This window comes from Lasioglossum baleicum, chromosome 20, assembly GCF_051020765.1.
Source record: "Lasioglossum baleicum chromosome 20, iyLasBale1, whole genome shotgun sequence".
NCBI lineage: Eukaryota > Metazoa > Arthropoda > Insecta > Hymenoptera > Halictidae > Lasioglossum > Lasioglossum baleicum.
Window position 1 is genome coordinate 4,943,427 of NC_134948.1, and position 19,151 is coordinate 4,962,577.

Below are 19,151 nucleotides of genomic sequence, written 5' to 3' on the forward strand. Positions count from 1 at the left end.
CCCTTCTATACCTTGAACGTGGAAAGCGCGGCAGGGCGCGAGACGTTGGAAGGACACAGGAAGGGAAGCGGTAAACTTCCAGAACAATGGGAGTCCACAAACTGCAGTGAAATAAAAAATTTTCTATGATATGATGTCACTGTTTTAAATTACAAGTTCGAACCTTTAACTTTCTGTTTCTCGTACTCCACTTTCTATATAATTGTTTACACGGAACTTTATAAATTCTTTTATTGAATAAAATAACTGCATCAATGTAAAATAAATATTTGCTGGCGTGGTCGACACCTTTGTTTATGATTGAAACACTGAATTTCAAGTTTTGAGACTGTGAATATGTAAATATCATATGCGAAAACCTATCACCACCGGTCAAATAACCGGTTCCAGATTTCTTATTGTTCAATTATTGAAATTATTAAGATGTAAAGGAAGAAATGCAGGATTTTTGTTCCTTTGTTGCAATTGCAATTTTATACCAATAAATATTTACCTTCGTTTAATGAGTTATATGTCATTTTGAAGCTTGTTTCACGCTCTATTTAATCATGCTTTTGATACTGAATTTTATTCAAATTTTTATCAAATTATTTGGCTTTTATTTCAGGATGTGAAAAAACGCGATTTTCGCATTATATCTTTTTCTACGAGTTCAAACTGGGCCGAAGTGCCGCTCAAGCGGCTCGGAATATCAACAAAGTATGTGGCGAAGGAACTGTCAACAAATGCACAGCTTTATATTTTTAAATAATATTAAATTCTCTGTAAAATATTAAGTTCAATACTGTTCCCCTGGATAATATTAAAATCAATTCTCATAATAATTTAATGTTACTATTAAACAATATTAAATTATATAAAATTCATTTTCATATTATTGTTTTTATTGTAACAATATTAATAAAATCGTTTTTTATGCGAGTTATAACTGGACTGCGGATTTTTATGCAAAATAAAAAATGTTTGCTTTATTTGCAAAGCACAAGTGCCGAATAAAAAGATTTTTCATCATTTAATTGTCTTATTAAACTGAAACTAATACGCTGATGTCCTTAAATCTTTTTAATATCACCACTGCTTCAAACTGTGCGTAGCCATTTTTATCATAACTGCATAAAATCCGCAGTCTAGTTATAACACTTTAAAAACATAGGTTTAAATCCTGCATTTCTTTCTTTACAACCTGATATAATATAAAGATGCTTTCGTGACAAATGATTAGATAGATATATTCAATAAATTTTTATTAATATTTCGAATAAATTTAATCTTGTGATTTTTATAACGCAACATATACCGGCTACTTTTGAAGCTTGGTAGATTTTTATTGTTAACCAGTGCGTACAGTGTATCCGCCCCCCAAAAAGATAAGAGAAGTAACAGTGCGTCGCCACAGAATTCATGGTGTCGGTGTCGACAGTTTCTCGGCAACGCAGCGATCGCGTACGGGCAGAAGTTGTTGCAAATGTTGAGATTTATAAGGTAAACAAAAATCGTCGGGTAGGTAGCTGTTCTGCGGAGACTTCGGCGAGACTTCCATCGCATCGGCTCGGGTTGGCGCGCTCTTTGGAACTGTCGTCTCCATCGGGTACCACTCGATCGATCGACGGCAAACTCAACGTGCCGCGTACTTTTCACGATAAGGTGCAGGATAGACGAGGAGCAAGGGCGGGACGAAGACACGGGGGGTAGGGGGGACGACGACGAGGAGGAGGACGAGGACGAGGATGAGGAGAGGACGTGGAGGAGGAGGAGGAGGAGGGAAAGAGCGAGTTTGCCCGGTGGCTTCGGCATTGATCGTTCCCAGAAGGAGAGAAGGAGGCGAGAGAAACGAAGAAGAGGCGTACACGAGAAATTCGAGACGCCCGGCGTCGCCCGGCGGCGAAACGTTATCCGGTATGCAAGAAAGGACGTCCTCATTAGCGAGACCCGACGTCGTTTCAGCTCAACAGGAGCGATCGTGCCACGGCACCGCGCGATATCCCGTCAACTCGGCTTCGTTTGCCGCCGCACAACTAGTTGCACGCTGAATACTCGCGATTTTAGACGCGGCCACACCGACAAGATACCGTCGGTCCCTAATATCAACGCCGTTTCTTCGGTTCTTGACCATTCGAACGATTCTTTGGCCCCTCGACGTCGACTTTCGGTCGAAACCGCGCGAAAATCGGAAAAACCAAAGCCTCGAACTTTCATTCTTACTGGATCTATCGATCTCATGCGTGGGAAGATCGTACAGGGTACGAAGTGTCCAACTCTGAACTTGATCACCGCACGCTCCACACCACTTTCATTTATTTCCTTCGTGAAAGCTATCAGCGACGATTGTTAGTTAATAACGAAGTTCTCACCTTACAGTGTAATCTAGTTCGTTTCGGCGGTAATAAATTGGTGTGCCACTAGTTTTATGACAATTATTTAAAAAGAAACTTTTTAAAAACCACGCTTACATAAGGAGAAAATAATCTTTTTGGACATCAGTGACTATAAATAAAAGCGTGGAGCGCTAAACTATATTGACGTAATCTTCGTGGGCGCTCCACGCTTTTATTTATAGCCACTATAATGTCTAGAAAAATTAGTTTCTCCTTTTTAGTGTATTTTAATGTAAGCGTGGTTTTTAAAAAGCTTTTTTATATATTTTCTTTATTTTCGACTTTTTAGTTTTTTTTTTAATGGAACGATACAGTAATGCTGGCATGAAATAGTAAGATATGGAAATACGCGAGATACAATGAGCGGATGACTCCGAGAGACGACGTCTCTTGTCCGAAATGGAACTAAATGAACGGAACATCACAACTACACTGAGCTCCTTCGGTGCGAAGTGGGCCAGTGGAGTGGGGAGCGCTGGCGCGCGGAGTGGGGATCGCTGAACGCGATCACGTACTACCGAGCGTAGCGCGGCGAGGTGTGACGGTGAATACAATACAAACATTTTTTTTCTCCTAGACGCACAGTTTTTATTTTAAATTTGTTTTTTTAATATTACATTGTCATCCAGTTCTGAGCTATGTTAAAAGTTTCAAGTCTCTAGCTCATCGGGAAGTGGTTTGAAATTCGATTACAAGATTTGACGCGTACAACAACTCGGCAAGCTAATATAAGCGTGGTAATAATAAAGTAGCTTCCTTTTGAATGTCGGCTCCGAAAAATGATCATTATTTTCATATAATATCCGACAAATTTGTATTAAACACGACTCCCCTTCATTTAATTCCACATTTGAGGCCACCCAATGCAAAACTGGTGTAAATCATTATTCGTCTGTTAGCTCGTCGTTAAACGAAATGATTGTAATGTAATTCTAGCAGAGCTTGCATAAGACAAACGCAACATCCTTCCATATTATTGTGTTCTATAGAACTTTCACTGAATTCCTCGTTATCCAATGATCAGCTGTTTCGACTGGCACCACTTCTGCGTTGATCGACTTATTCGGGTGCACATTTATTTGGTCAGTGCAAGATGTGCAAAGCAAAAAAGTATCGATTGTCTAGTGGCCACGTCTACAGTCTACGGGTTCGATTCGAGCAGACGTCGATGCAACCAGGAAAATCGCAAGAAAAGGAGCTAAAAGAGCGAGACGCGGCCGCCTTAACGAATCCTCTTCTTCTTCTTCTTCTTCTTCGTGCGGCGAGCAATGCTTTCCATCGATCGATGGTCGTTCGAGTCTCACAGACGTCGAGTCTCTTTTCGTTATCTCTGCGGACGGCGTGTTGCCGTGCATAAGCGGCCGCAGAGACCGCATCTACTGCACGATACCACGGTGCGCTGCAGCTCGAGACCGTACACTCGAATAAGTATACCGGGTCTGAGTTAACGCGATCCGTTTCTACTTTGGAACCGTTGCTCCGCGATAGGCAGCACGCGTTGTTCTATTCGGATGCCCGAGGTATTCGGGACATCGCACAGTGGGGTATTTGGGGTAGTGGGGTATTAAAAAGTTTCGCCATCTACATATTTACTATTGAAATAATAAATTACATCGTTCTCGCATAATATACATGCGAAAATCATTTTTTCGGAGCAATTATTCTCGTGAATCTTGCCGCTGGATCGACACTAGAGGAAAAATCTCTTAGGGCGTGAGACGTTTTCGAAAGTTTCGGTGGAACCGAGCCGCGACGAATTGGATCACGCGAGTTTAGGCGATGCAGACTGAAGATCCTCGAACCTAGCCAGGCATAGTCTTATTTTTGCCTTTCGCCGCCGCAGGGCTTAATAATTTCAATAATTCTGAAAAGAATAACATAGTGATAGTAGGTTTAGCGTCAATACTATAGTATGCAACTGGTAGGCTATAATAACAATGACAAAAGAATATTTCCTCGAGGTGTGACGAATTAGGCTCCTCCCTAATTATCAGCCGGGGTGTCGTCGACCGATATCGTCATCCTCTGCATTCCGAACGGCGCGGTTCTAACGCGTTCTCCGGATAGTTCGGAGCGCGTGCAGAGGTCTTCTGCGTAACATCCTCTCCGCATTTTTCCCCGAAAATCGGTGAAAAGCCTGTCGCTCCACCTCCGCGGTAATTCTCGAGCTTAAATATCCAGGTCTTTGGAGGGCGTGCAAATTGCGGGCGGCAACCGGGGTTGATCGTAGTCCGGCGAAGATGGATTTCGAGGCCGGAAACGGCGGTGGAAGATTCGACTGGGGCTGGTTCGCGGCGCGTGCAGTGAGAGAAAAAGAGAGAGGGAGAGAGAGAGCGGCGCGACGTCAGTTTGTCGCGCTCACGAACACACACGGAACGACACAGAGGAGGCACGACAGTGTCGCGCGTAGGCGGAGGAAACGGCACTCTGACACGCCGCGGCGGTCGGCCGACAGGCCGGAACGTTGGCACGCCGAGGCAGGCAGGCAGAAGCAGAGAGAGAGAGAGAGAGAGAGAGAGACAGGGGGAGAACAGGGGGCAGGCAGGCTGGTAGCCTGACACGCACGCTCTTTCACCTATACATGCTCGTCGGCGTGCACGTCAGTAGGTTGCGTGGGTAGAGCGTTTCGCGCCGCGCGTGCCGACGGACACCTTCCCCTCGCCTCTCCGCCCCTTGGCCACAGCCACCGCCGACTCTCCTCTTCCTCTCTGTTCCCCCTTGTCTTTCCTCTCACTCGTCTCTCGTTTCTGGCGTCGCCTTACCGGCTCACACGTTCTCTCGCTCTCCTCGTCCTGGCTCCTCGTCGCTCTCGTTTCCCCTCGAGCGGCATCGCCTCATCGCTTTCCCAGCCACCCCACGGTCGTTCTTTCTTCGGTCCATCCGCTCGACCTCTCTCTCTCTCTCTCTCCGTTCGACCATCCCTCGATCTCTCTCCCACTCTGTTCCTCTCGCGGTCTCTGTCCCGTGCCATCAACTATAAAGCGGCCGCCGCCCGTCTCTCGCCGCTTGCCGCTCACCGCCTATCGTTTGCTGGCCGCCGCCAGTCGCGCCCGCCCGCCCCCCCGACCACCCGGTTCTAGGTACCCACCCGCACACGGCGTCGCCCGACGCCACCCGACGCCCGCCCGTTTCCACCCTCTCTCGCTCTATCTCTCTTTCTCTCTGGCTTTCCCTCTCTCCTCTCCTCTCTGCCCGCCTCGAGGGCTCATCGCCTCGACGAGCCGAACAGCACGGATCGAGCTTGCCCCTGTATGTGCGACGGTACTTGCCTCGAACTCTCGACCAGCGCGCGCGCCGCGATGCGAGAGTCGATTCGGGCCACGCCGCGCGCCGCGCCGCTCCGCTTCGTGCCGTGCCGTGCTCAGCCACGCCGCGCGCCGCGCCGGGCTGTACCGTGTCGCGTCGACCCGTGCCACGCCACTTTACGACCACGCCGTGCTGGCTCGTGCCGTGCCAGCACCGACAACGAGCCATCATCAGCCCACACCCCTCCGCGCCACCTTTCCTCGGCGAGTCGTCGTAACTCCCTGCATCGCGCGGCGTTATCCTCACCCATATCCAGTCGCACGCACACGACCCGTTCCCCCGCGTCTCTCTCCCACTCTCTCTCTCTCTTCTTTCTTCCTCTTTCTTTCTCTTTGTCGTTATCTCACTCTTTCTCGCTCTCACTCTCTCTCTCTCTGTCACTGCCACACCGCCGCTCACCGTTCCGTTACCACCACCGCCGCCTTTTCGTTCGTCGCGTGAGACGCCAACCTCCACCACCGCGAGATATAGACATACCGGCGATGAATACCACGACAGACAGATAGACGAGATGCACCGGATAGCACACCGACGCGATCCAACGGATCGGACCGGGTTTGATCGACGCCGAGACCGAGGAATGCTCGCGACGATTAGTTTTTACGCGTTCTTCGACAAATCGGTCGGCGTTACACCTCGCTCGCTTCGACCAGCCTCGTGGCAATGCTCGCGGGAACGAGAATGCAGTCCTAGTTTTGCTAGCGCGATCGTCCGAAATGAGAATGCGGTCTCTGTTTTGCCAGCGCCGTGGTCCAAAGTCAGAATGCAGTCGTAGTTTTGGTAGCGCGGTCGTCGAAGAATGGGGATGATAGACCTCTTCCATAAATTGCGTTGACTTTTTGCACTGGGAGCTATTTTTACTTGAAAATTAACATGAAATAAATGGAAATTATTCCATACTTTTTAGTGCGTTTTTTTATGTCGGTGTAATTTTTTTTTATAAGATTTTCTATGGGTTAAGGCGGTAGACTCGTTTCCAGGATTGCAAGGGTGCGGGATTCGCCTCTTCATTTCTTTATAATACAAACACCGGGTTTTCAGTAGTCGAAAACGCTAGATAAAAGATCTATTGAGGGTGCTATCTCCCTCAAAAGTCCTATTTTTTCGTTCGCGAGGCGTAATTTTCATTATTCGGAAGCATACAACTGCGCATGTAGCGTAATGTTGCTCAAGTCGTACCCCTTACGAAAAAAACCGTATAAAACTTAGGATTTATCAAATACATAGAAATTAAATGTGTTATTCAAAACTTGTGTTAATATTATTGTTATTTGTTATAACGAAATTAGAAAATCTACATGCTTTCATGTAAAATAAACTAAATCTTGAAAAACTTACATCGGTACGACTAAAGGAACCGGTTTCCTAAGTCGTACCACCTTATAGCGTAAGTCGTACCTAAGAATTCAATGAAGCAACAATAATAATTAAAACGTATTCCATTAATCCGTTTACATGACACATAGGTATTTAGTTAGTACTAACATCACATACAAATTCTTTTTGTTCTTTTGTCAACTCCAGCGCATACATCGTGCACCCATGATTTGCATTTCAAGCATTGAATCATGTTTTCCTCCCGATCTTCTCCACAAATAAAACAAAACCAATCGATTTTCTTCTTTTGTTTCTCTCTAATGTTTAATGCCAATTCCTTTTTATCAATTACTGCGTTTCTTTTATTTGCTGTATTCTTTATGTTTTCTTTATTCTGCCTTTACGTTATTTCGACTTAGGAATCTCATATGGGTACGACTTAAGACACGGCACAAGTGCAATTTAAAAAGTAAACATAACCTAACTGAATAAAATTGATACGATTTCGTTCCGACCAAACGATTATGTGTATTCTACTGAATTTATATTAAGATAAGGAACATGGTTTTATCAATAATTTACTCGCAAGATTAACTACCAAACATGTGCAGAAGATTATAAGAAAAATTGAAATAAAATTACTTGATGACAGGATTTGTAATGAGGCTGGTTTATGGCAGACGATAATACGTAAAGTAACTTGGTTGACTCAGATGTATATTTGGTTGCCGTTGTATGTGCTGTTGTCACCATAGTTCGTTCAAAATTCAAGTGGTACGACTTGAGCAACCTTACCCTAGCTATTTTTTCATATCTACATGCTGCCAGGGCCCGCTCCAGGGGGGGGCAACCCGGACATTTGTCCGGGTCGCGAAAATTTAGGGGCGCCATCTTGGTTGTAACTGTGAGAAAAATATTGATATGTTAAATACCCAATCAATAGAAAATTTGCTTTTATTAAAATTTAAATAAAATGATTTGATTTTTATTAAAGATAAAAAATATGTATAACCTTTATTTAAAAAATATATATATTCTTAAGGGGCGGCAATTTGTGTTCTTGTCCGGGGCGACATAACCGCTAGAGCGGGCGAATAATGCAAATTACGCCTCGTAAACGAAAAAATAGATCGATCTTCTATCTAACGTGTTGGACTACTGAAAAAAACCCGTGTTTGTATTATCGCGAAATGAGAGAGCGAATCACGCACCCTTGCAATCCTCGAAAAAAGAGTTTACCCCCTTAAATTGTCCTAAACTCTCCTAAAATGCGAAACCTAGGCTTTCCTCAGCCATCTCCGTCGGCACAGTTCCCGACGACGAAGGAAATTCGGCGACGCATTCGAAATATGGATTATCGGAACGATGGGCCACGCACGCGACAAGTATGATGCGACATGTAAACATTTCGGGTCGTTCACCCATGGTTCCGACGGCGAGCAGCTCAGCTGTTCGCGGTGTACACAAACTACCGAAGCGCGATCATTTTTATACGTAGTCGCGCCGGTGACACAAGGCGAGAACTCGACGATAGAAAGCTAAGAAGTGGTCGAAAGATTTCGAACAATTATTAAATTGCGATCGACAACGTATCACAGATGATCGTCGTCTTTCATATTTCAGAAAAGAGCTCACCGCGTGACAATTCGATCCTCGACGCGAGGCTACGCAGCTCGTCGCGTTGTGATCGCCGTTGTAATCGCGTTTCTACACGGGGTTTATCTGGTATGTAAACCGCGGCGTAGAAAAACCAACAAAGTTTCACGTGCGAGAACGATTGATCGTAATTTAGAGTGGCGTCCTTGCGAGACGCTCTCTCCGGCTTTGTCTTTTTGCGGGTGCATTCCGGGAATTAGACTGCCACACCTCGTGCAGCCTAGTGTCGCGTACGCAGCCCGAGTATTTTAACCGAAACCGACGACCTATCTGTGCGGAGATGTTTCGACCACCTTGATACGATCTTAGAGAAGCTAGGACATGCGTCTCCAACACGCCAGGTCTTGTCCGACGGTTATCCTCCGATTACACTGTCCAACACCAAATTTGATTTCAATATACTGTTGGGTCCTTCTTATAGAGTTTCTTGCGCTGATTCCGAATCTGTCCTTAATTTTTCTTCTATACTCACAGTTTTTGAGAAACATGGCTTTGAAGAAAAACATATTTTTCTACTTTAAACAGATATTGTGATGTTATTATAAAAGATATTGAATTGTTCCTTACAGCAAAAGATTCTGTAGACTTTCCCGAATACAATGTCATTTGATCACAAATTCGGGAAAGTCTACAGAATCTTTTGCTGTAAAGAACAATTCAATATCTTTTAGAATAACATCACAATATTTGTTTAAAGTTGAAAAATATGTTTTTTTGTCAAAGCCATGTTTTTCAAAAACTGAGCGTATAAGAGAAAAATTATGAACAGATTCGGAATCAGCGCAGAAAACCCTATAAGAAGGACCCAACGGTATATTGAAATCATTAAAAAAGTTGAAATTTGTTGGACAGCGTTATCAATAAACTGTATCGCAGAGATACAGTAGCATCATTTGTTTCAGGGCTCGTCTTCACACGTAAATGCCCATCTAATAAATGGTTTGATGCGTGCCCTGTACAATTTTCTCCGCGACCGCGAAAAATCTCGGGTAAAAAGTGTCTCCAATCAACAACATCCACTGGAACGACCCATTCCAGCGACCGGTACGGCTGGTCGCACTAAATCCCGAAACCTCGTCGATATTGCTCGATCAAGAAAGGGTGTGAACGTCCGAGCAGTCTCCGAAAAGGTCCTCCCATATCGCGTCCGTACTAGAACCTGCCTCGCCTAACGGATAGTCCAATTCTTGCGGGCAGGAAAATCCATTGTCGTCGGACCGACGCATCGCTGGTCAAGCGATAAAGGATGACCGGGAAGCGGAGATATAGAGAGAGCGAGAGAAAGAGAGGGAGAGGGCGATAGAGGAGGGCCGATGGCAAAAAGAAAGCTATGGAAAAAGAGATCAAGGTAGGTCGCGTGAAACTCGCTGGTCGCTACTCGCCGGGGAAAACGAGAAGAGGTGGAGGCGAGGCGCACAGGTACACGTTCGCGTGCACGCGTGCACGAAACGGAAGAGAAAAAGAGAGAGAGAGGGAGAGAGAGAGACGGGAAGAAGAGAAGAGAAGAGCAGAGAAGAGAGAATGGGTATAGAAGAGGGAAAAGCGCACGTAGCCGCAGGCAAGGGCGCGCGTGAGCGGGCAAGCGAGCCTCATCCTCCCTCTAGGCCCCTTGACGGCAGTGGCAGAACGGCAGAGCGGCTCTGGCAAGCAGCCACGAACACGAACCGACCCCCGCCTCACGCACGACCAACCGCGGCCCCCGGCTTCTCGCCTACGACTCGCACACAAGCGCGAATCTCTGCGAACAGCCGCCAGCCGCTGCTGCTCCGCTCCGCGAGCGCTCGCCGACTCGCAGTCCGTCACCGTCGCTCGAACAGCGAGCACCGCGCGCTCCGCGCAAACAAGTTTCGAACGCCACCGGTTTCGCAAACCTCCGAAACCCCGTGTGTCGGTCTTACCTCGATCTATTCTGCATCGGACTGAGCGGCGACCACCGCATTGATATCTCTCTTCACGTCGATCTCCAACGTCGATCTCTTTACGTCAATCACCGCATCGATTTCTACATCGATGTCTTCGCATCACTCTCCGCATCGATCTCTACGTCGACCACCGCATTGATTTCTGCGCATCGATCTCTACGTTCTCTTCTCTTCAGATCGATATCTCCGATCTGTTCCCCGGGACGTGCACATGTCTCCGCGATGACGTACCCGGTCCGTTTCACGTGTCGCGTGCCTGACGGCGCGACAAACCAGTCGCTGGACGTCCGATCGCAACCCGAGTAACCCGCGCGATCGAGTGTCGCGTCTCGTCGAACGGGATCGGCCGGCCGATCGGGGCCGCGCTATCGAGTGTTGCCTGTTCGCGCGTCTCATCGAACGGGATCATCGGGGCCGCTATCGAGTGTCGCCTGGGATCGCGCGCGCTTATCAGGCCGCGATCGGCGACTATGAGTGCGACCGTCAGCGAGGAGCCACGTGACCCCGCGTTTCGTGTCCGTGCCCGGAGACTGTCCGGCTGCGAGTTCGTCGGCTGAGGAGAAGCCGCGTGCATAAACGACCGCGTGGATATATCGGTGCTCTATCCTTCTCGCACCGAGTGGGACAGAGTGAGAGTGGGGCGCGCCTGAGAAACAATAAGACAGGGGAGGCAGTTCTCAGCTGATAGGACGCGTGCTAGGGCCGATATATCGGTGTGTTCTGGCGATGGTGTGGCGGGCGACCGCGAGCGACCGGCTAGTGGAATAGGACACCCCGAGTCAGACGGCAAATTCGACGCGCGACGTAGCAGCTGTCTGGACCGCGAGATGCTGAGTGCCTCGGCTACGTCGGGCCGGTTACTCTGGGCATCGAAATCCGCTCTGTCGCCGCCGGCGTTGTTGCTACTTCCTCTACCACCACCACCACCACCGTCGTCGTCGTCGTCGACGCCGCCATCGTCGTCGTCGTCGTCGTCGTCGTCGTGGTCGCGGCCGTCGACGTCGACGTCGCCGACGACATCGTTCTCCGCCGAGTTGTTGTTGTTGTTGTTGAACCGATCGCGCCACCGATCGTACACAGTTTACTCCGAGTGTTGTTGTTCGACGGAATCGTCCACGGTAATCTCATCGCCACAGCCGAGGGCCTGCGCGGCCTGCTAAGATGACCGCTCGTCTTCAATCGTTGAGGCATCAGGAGAAGAAATCGGCCGGTAACAGTCACAGGCAGCACCATCATCATCATCACCAACAGTCGCAGCAGAGTCTACATCAGGGACCGAGTCCGGCAGCCAGCCCCAGTCCCAGTCTCAGCCCGAGCCCTAAACATCCGGACGGTCGTCGAGTGAGTAGAAAGAAACGCCTAAACAAATCATACTTCATCTTTCGTGTTTACGCCCCGAAGAACACGCTGGAACATCTCGTATCGCGTGTAACTCTGTCGTTTGTTGTTTCGCGCCATCGATCGTCGATCCCGAAATCTTTCCAAGATGTTCTTAAAGTCTTCTATCGCCTTCGCAGATGTTCGCGCCTCGTCTATTGTATTTCCGTCGCGAATGCACGGTCTATTTGCGTGCATCAGAATGAAGAAGTCGAAGTCAAGAGATTCATAAACATCTGCATGTTTCCTCAGTCAGAAGCCTGTTGGTTCTCGAGCTTCTTACTTTGAAGTTGATGGCACGATGTTGATGAAAAGCGCTGGCGGTTGGAAGGACCATAACGTTTCATCCGGAGTCAGTTGTTCTCCCTTTTCTTTCGAGAATAGTCCGACGAAGAAAGGAGAGCGCGGCCAGTTTATAACGAGAAAAATTAGCAGAAGTTGTAACCGGGCTGTAATTGATATTTTCGTTGAGTTTCCCTCTGCTTTAATCATTGTTTTGAGGCATCCCCTCAAGACATCTCCCGTTGGGGTCTTTCTATGGTCTTCTTCAATATCGCAGATGAATTCTACTCACTTCTCTTCGGTTTGCCGATTGTCAAGGCTTGGTGAAGCTGCAGATAGTCAAAATAGCGTCCTGGAGCAGCGGTTTCCAACTTTCAGTTTAATTTCAAATTAATCTCCATTCAAATTAATTTTTTATTAAGAAATTTTAGCGCCTCGCAGGTTGGAAACCGCTGTCCTAGATTGTAAGATAGAACCGCAGTCGAAAAATTCCCGCGTCGAGGACGTTTTCTTCTTCCATCGAGTTCCTCGGCGTCCCGTCGTTCCCCGGGGCAAGAACGCGAAAGATAAACACGGGTCCCTTGTTCCGGGTCGCCCATCCCTTTTTTTCGTCTGCCGTGGCCGCGTTTGATAATAGATTGGACGGTCTCGGTCACCTTGCTGTTTCCAGGCTAACAAACCACTAATGGAAAAGCGACGGCGGGCGAGGATCAATCAGTCGCTGGCGGCGCTAAAGGCGCTTATCCTCGACAGCGCCCGGCTGGAGAACACCAAGCACAGCAAGCTAGAGAAGGCTGACATTCTGGAGTTGACGGTCCGCCACTTGCAGAGGCAGCGATCCCTCGCGCAGCCCGGCCTGTCGAGGTACAAGGCTGGCTATCAAGATTGCTCGAGGGAGGTACGTTCCGAGTCGCTGGACGATCCATACCTAGGGACCCTGCAACCCTCGAACCTCTACGAGTTTACTCCGGTGACTTCGAGAGAGCTTCGAGTCTCTTTCGGGTTCGCCGATCTCGATGTATCGCTCGGGAATTGGCGATTCGGTTCGTTCGTCGTGTCGGTAACGTCTTCTCAAACTGAAACGTGCCGTCTTTATCTCACTCGCTGGCCAAACGCTTATTGGTCACCGAGTGGGATCATGCTAATCAATTCTGATAACAACATATGCTTGGATAAAGAAACTTATCGAATCAATTTCCATATAAGCTACTTCGTAATTTCAACGATTGTCAAACGAAAGATATTTGCGTTAACAGCACACGTTAATAGTACATATTCTTCCAAAATTCGCCCGTCGGGAATCGAGGATAAATATAAAAAAGTGAATGCCACGTTCGATCGTCTCGCCAGCAAAAAGCTGATTAATCGGTTGTCCGGGCAAGCGGGTCATTTATCGATATCGGCTAACCGAGCGCCGTTGATCCATAGTCTCTCGGGAACGAGAACGACGACGAATCTCGCGAAAGCCCGACTGACCTCTTGTTGACGGGTCTAGGTGAGCCGGTACCTGGACGCGCCGGATATAATCACGGGGAACACGACGCCGATGGACCCGGCGGTGAAGCAGAGGTTGCTGCGTCACCTGGACAGTTGCGTGTCGGAGTTGGACTTGGATCTGGGTTCGAGGCCGGATAGCGGATTAGGCAGCAGTCCCGGAAGCGTGACGGATCGAGTGACGGGCACGGGAAGTCCCGGTCCGTTGGAGCATCACGTGGCGTCGACCGCGGCGCACTGCAGCACAGCTTTGAATCCGTCGACGGGTTTGATCAAAGCCGAGATCCCAGACGTGGAGCCGGCCAGGCCGGACAGCAGCACCACGGCCGGTGACGAGAATAACAACAACAACAACAACAGCAGCAACAACAGCAACGGAGGTAGCGTGAACAACGGACGGCCATCGTCTGCGTTCGGCCAGCTGAATCCTTCCGGTCTTGATCCTCATCATCATCCCCCACCGCCTCCTCCGCCCCCTCCGCCTCCCCCGCCGCCACCCCCATTACCACCAGCACCACCCACGGGTATACCGATCATCGATCAGGCCCCCGGCTCGCAGCAGAATTCGAACATGCTGTCGGTGGTGCAAGTGATACCCTCTCGGCTGCCCGACGGCCAGGTCGTCTTTCTGCTGCCCAGCCATTACGTTCAATTGGCAGCGGCAGCGGCTGCGAACGGGATCAGCATCGGGCCGAACCCGCCCACAGCGATCTGGGCCGCCACCAACATGTCCCTGCTCAAAGCGACCGACAAACTCGCGAAACGCAGCCACGAGGACGTCCAGGACTGGCAGCAGGATCCCACCACCTCTTCGGCTGCTGCAGCCACCGCGTCCTCCACCTCCGCGAACCAGTCCGGTCCGAAATCCGGCAAAAGCCCGAGAGACGAGCAATCGGCGGAACAGCCGCTCGATTTCACCACCACCTCCAAGAAGCTGAAGACCTCCAGCGGATCTCCGAGGCTGGCCCACAGTCAGGATCAAAGCTTGCATCAGCAACAGTTCACCATCCGGTTGTCCGCGGAGGGAACGATTCCCCATGAAGACAGACCGTCCAGTCATGCCAGCAGCAGCGATTTCGTAACTGGTTTAGGATCACCGTCACCGCTGCCGCAGCAGCCTATCAGAGACGAAGAGGGCATGTGGAGGCCCTGGTGAACTGTGAGACCGTGATGCTACGTGAACAGTGTGATACCCCGGTTGTTGACCTCTTCCGGCTCCGTTTCATTCCGATAAAAGAAGTGTGTGGATCCTCGGACTTTCAGAGGATCAACGTTGTGAACTTGTTCTTTCTCGTAGATCGCGAAGGGACGTTTGACAGACCGTTCGGAAACGTTGACGGTCGAATTGTGAAACGAGAGAAACGGCCGCGCACGATACGTGTTAACCGTGTACATAGATCCCCCTCGATGAGTATAGATTTATTTTGATGTTAACTAGGTGTATACGCGCACGAGACGCTGCAAACAAGAACGGTCACGAGATCGTGATCGCGCGGGTGATCCGCGGAGAAGAGGGACGCGGTGATTTTCCTCGTTCGACGTACTTAGGCTTCGCATGGGTGTATTATAAATGTATCGCATATGTTTATAATACGTCGCGGGCGTCTGTAATATAAATAGACATGCGTGTACATACACCGACATCGTGTAAGTACACCGCACAACAAGTCCCTTGTTCCCACGTTTCTCGGTTGTGTATCGCTAATGTACCTTCTGATTCTTGTGATTTTACGTTCGCCTCCCATCCAGCCCCACGGTCCCGGACAGTTTCGCGTTCAGAAACGCTCCGAATGTAAAAACAATGAAAGAAGAAGAACACGTTCCATTAATTTATTACTCTTCACTTTGTTGTACGATACTCGAGAGGTCCTTGTGGCAAAGACTTAGAAACAACAGTGTATGAAACGAACTGCCCCGTGTCTATTTCATTCACCCGCCTGCCCTCCACAGGACTTCAAGGTCATCGGTACTTTGGAGTTTTCTTTGAATGTTCTTGTAGAGCACGAAGAGACGAGTCCAACGACTACCATGACCATGCCTTTTCGATCATCCGATCTCGAGATATTCGTGATCCGATCTTGAGTACTCGATAGTTCCAGGTACGAATATTTCGAGATTGGATGATCGATATGGTCATGGTAGTCGTCGGATTCGTCTTTTTATGCTCTACAAGAATATCGATGCGAAAATATTGGGTATCGTGTAAAAAGATACTGATGACCTTGAAAAGAAAAATAAGCTTGAGAACTAGGAAGATCTGTCGAGCAATGACCAATGAGAACCAGACATTTAGGTGACGTTGTCAACGTCCTGGCAGAGCTACTGATGCAGCAAGAAAGGTACGTAACAATAGCAGTGGCAGTAGTAGTAGTTGTAACAGTAATGGTAATAGTAGTTTCGACTTTACTTTCTCTCAACGGCAAAGTCTGACCTTCTCAAACGTTGTAGCTGTTTTACAGCAGTTTAACCACCTGTTACGTCGAGACAACCGCCGAACTTTCGCGCTTTTCTATTTACGAAACACGCGAGTATTCTCGGCGCCGCGCCGCTCTAGCTCCTCTTCCATCGCTTTCTGATCAAAGCCGACTCTAGTGTGCGCTTTTCTAAAAAACTGATCGTTTGTTGCTGACATAATTGCTCGCGGTAATGATCTTTAGAGACTGACAGTGCGACTGGAAACATTTTTGTTACTGTTCTATAATCGTTTAATTTCTTCTACTTTGTAATTTTCTCGTTGTCCTTTTTTCCTTTTAAAAATTGCTCTCGATCTTTTATAGTGACACTATCGTAATTATCAGTATTATTGATGCAGCAGAATGATGGCAAGGTAAGATGGAAACTTTATTATTAGCGCTGTAATTTACATATGCAATAAATATTAAAACATTCAAAATATACGTCATAAACAATCTCTATGATTTTCTGGACTGTACAGCATTCGTACCATGCCGAACAACCCAGCGAGAAACGCGCAATAAATAAATAAATAATGAAACAATGGACCTGGCACAATCTATCGGTGAAACCTGGAAACACAAAAATAGGAAAATGTCAATTACTCGACAAGCAATGGCTCACGATTAAGAACTCTCTTTCGCTCTTTCGAACGAAACGTTTTTAGCGATCCTGTGGATCGAATCTATATCTCAGATTCCTATAATTGAAATTGGTTTTTTTAAACAGAAGCCCGCAGGCGGGCACAGAGACAGTACAACCATCTAGCGGTAGAACACTCGAACTAAACTACGCGTTAGAAATATTAGAAAATCGAACAAGCCTTCCGAAAATCGTTAATAACTAATTATCTGGTCTGTGATATGGTTTGAAAATTTATGTGAATGTACAGGAAAGTTCATATTATATTTTCCAATAGTAAAAGTGCGCGAATGATTCGCAGAATGTGTAAAAAATATTAATTATTAGAAACAGACGCTTGAGTCAAGGAAAGCTCGTAGTGGCGCCATCTCGGTGGCGAGCGATAGATAGACGGCGTAATTTCCTTTTTTGGCGCCCGATTCATTACGCGATTCTGGCCAGGGTTTTCTGCATGATATAAATACTAGGCAGTCAAGAAAACAATACACATTGTTCGTAATATTTTGTTTGTTTCATGATTCTCCAGCATTTATACAAGAATTACATGTATCGTTGTCGTTCGATCATTGTTGGCTCACAGTCTCCTTGTCTGACACGCTGCAGGCGTTACAACAATGAAACAAATCATTGAACGAATTTAATATTACAATGCGATGATGTCAGTAGGCTCGCAGATCGACTCTGTTACAGTTCCCATTGCGTTTGTAATCTCATTGTATTCGTTTTGTGAAAAATATCTGACGGAACAGTAACATGATCGCAGGCCGCAATCGCAGATAACAATTCCGAACTTATCGAGTAAACATAAATAGACGAGTTCGATGACACGAGCAATTTTAAATCGATGCGGAGGAATCACCACCTGCCTCCAAGCATAAAATAAACAAACATTAGGGACCTGTAAACCTAGGAGTTTGCACGAAATAAATTTCATTGACAATTAGATACTCGTTGAGACTGAATCGTTCAATTAGCACTCGTCCGTTCGTCGCAGCCCGTAACCTAAACGCGCTGGTCGCACTACGATGCCTTTTAAGAAAGATTTACAGCTTCTGCTGAAGCCCTATTATTTAATAAACATTTTATTCAGTCTCTCGTACATCGTCTCGAAACGCATTCCGTTCATTTGCCATTATATGTTCGCGCAAGCAGAATGCGAACTCGATGGGGTAAGTCGAACTCTGTAAAAATTCACTTGACAACTCACTGACTGAATTGGTTTCTCCTTATTTCAGAGAGAAACAGAGATCCTATTTTTTCTTATGATAGTTATTATGATAAGGTCACGGAAAACTGGAAGCGTGACCATGATAAACTACCTCTCATCCAGCTTCGTGTACACCAAAGTTGCCAATTTGATCCTTTGGTTTTACGCTGACATTCGCATGGGAATACTATTCGCTATCATATTCACTTGTATGTATCTACTCGGCATTCCCATAATGTATCCATTTCACCATGTCGATTTGTAATTACAGTGTGCGGTTTGTTGTTCCCTGAACCAACTTATCAAGGTCCAGAAAATGTGATATACTTGCGTAGCGCGAACGGATTGCAAGAGGAACTGCAGCGTGACACAAAAGTTATTTGGCTGGTCGCGTTCTACACTGCCTGGAACCCAGCTTGTGTCAACTTCGCTCCGATATTCTCAGAACTTTCCGCAGAGTTCGTTAACTTCATTCGATACGCTAACATTCCCATTGTAACCAGACAATAACGTTGCACTACTTTCAGATACGCTTTAGATAATTTGAAATTTGGAAAGATGGACATCGGTAGGTACCCAGATGCAGGTGTAAAATATCATGTTAGCGACGCCAGCACCAGCAAACAACTTCCCACTTTGATTCTGTTCAAAGAGGGCAAAGAGGTGGAAAGACGCCCATACGCGGACCATAAGGGAAAACTGGTTAAATTCCTGTTCTCGGTGGTGCGTGTATTACTTCAAGTAATCAAGTAGAAAGAACTGTATTTTGCTGTACATTAAACAACGAAACATTTTACAGGACAATATCAAGGCAGCGTTCGATCTGAACAATCTGCACGAAACTTGCAAAAAGAATCCATTAAAGAAGAAGGACAGGAAGTCGGTGAAGACAGAGTGATCGGATCCGAGTCCCTAGATACTTGTTAACGTGTGTTACCGACTCCATAGAGGATTAAATTCTACAGTGTAGAACAGACAGATATAGCGTATCACTGTCTTGCGCAAATTTTAATTTATACAAGATTACGAATGTCTGTAAATATTTCATTGTATCCTCTTGTATCATCGTTCGCATTTCATGCACCGCAGTGTTCTATCAGTGATGAACGGGAATGTTAG

At 47.2% G+C, this 19,151-nt stretch overlaps 2 protein-coding genes across 2 annotated transcripts; both read left to right on the forward strand.

Annotated features, from left to right (window-relative positions):
- Positions 1-11,722: 11,722 nt before the first annotated feature.
- On the forward strand, positions 11,723-15,638 carry Sidpn (bHLH protein similar to Deadpan). Its single transcript, XM_076444152.1, has 3 exons — positions 11,723-11,917; positions 12,906-13,133; positions 13,731-15,638. The coding sequence occupies exons 1-3, from the start codon at positions 11,738-11,740 to the stop codon at positions 14,883-14,885; spliced, it is 1,563 nt and encodes a 520-aa protein (XP_076300267.1). The 5' UTR covers positions 11,723-11,737; the 3' UTR covers positions 14,886-15,638.
- A 1,660-nt stretch (positions 15,639-17,298) lies between these two features.
- On the forward strand, positions 17,299-19,017 carry LOC143218744 (thioredoxin-related transmembrane protein 2 homolog). Its single transcript, XM_076444154.1, has 5 exons — positions 17,299-17,994; positions 18,061-18,241; positions 18,304-18,490; positions 18,560-18,755; positions 18,832-19,017. The coding sequence occupies exons 1-5, from the start codon at positions 17,851-17,853 to the stop codon at positions 18,928-18,930; spliced, it is 807 nt and encodes a 268-aa protein (XP_076300269.1). The 5' UTR covers positions 17,299-17,850; the 3' UTR covers positions 18,931-19,017.
- The last annotated feature ends 134 nt before the right edge of the window (positions 19,018-19,151 follow it).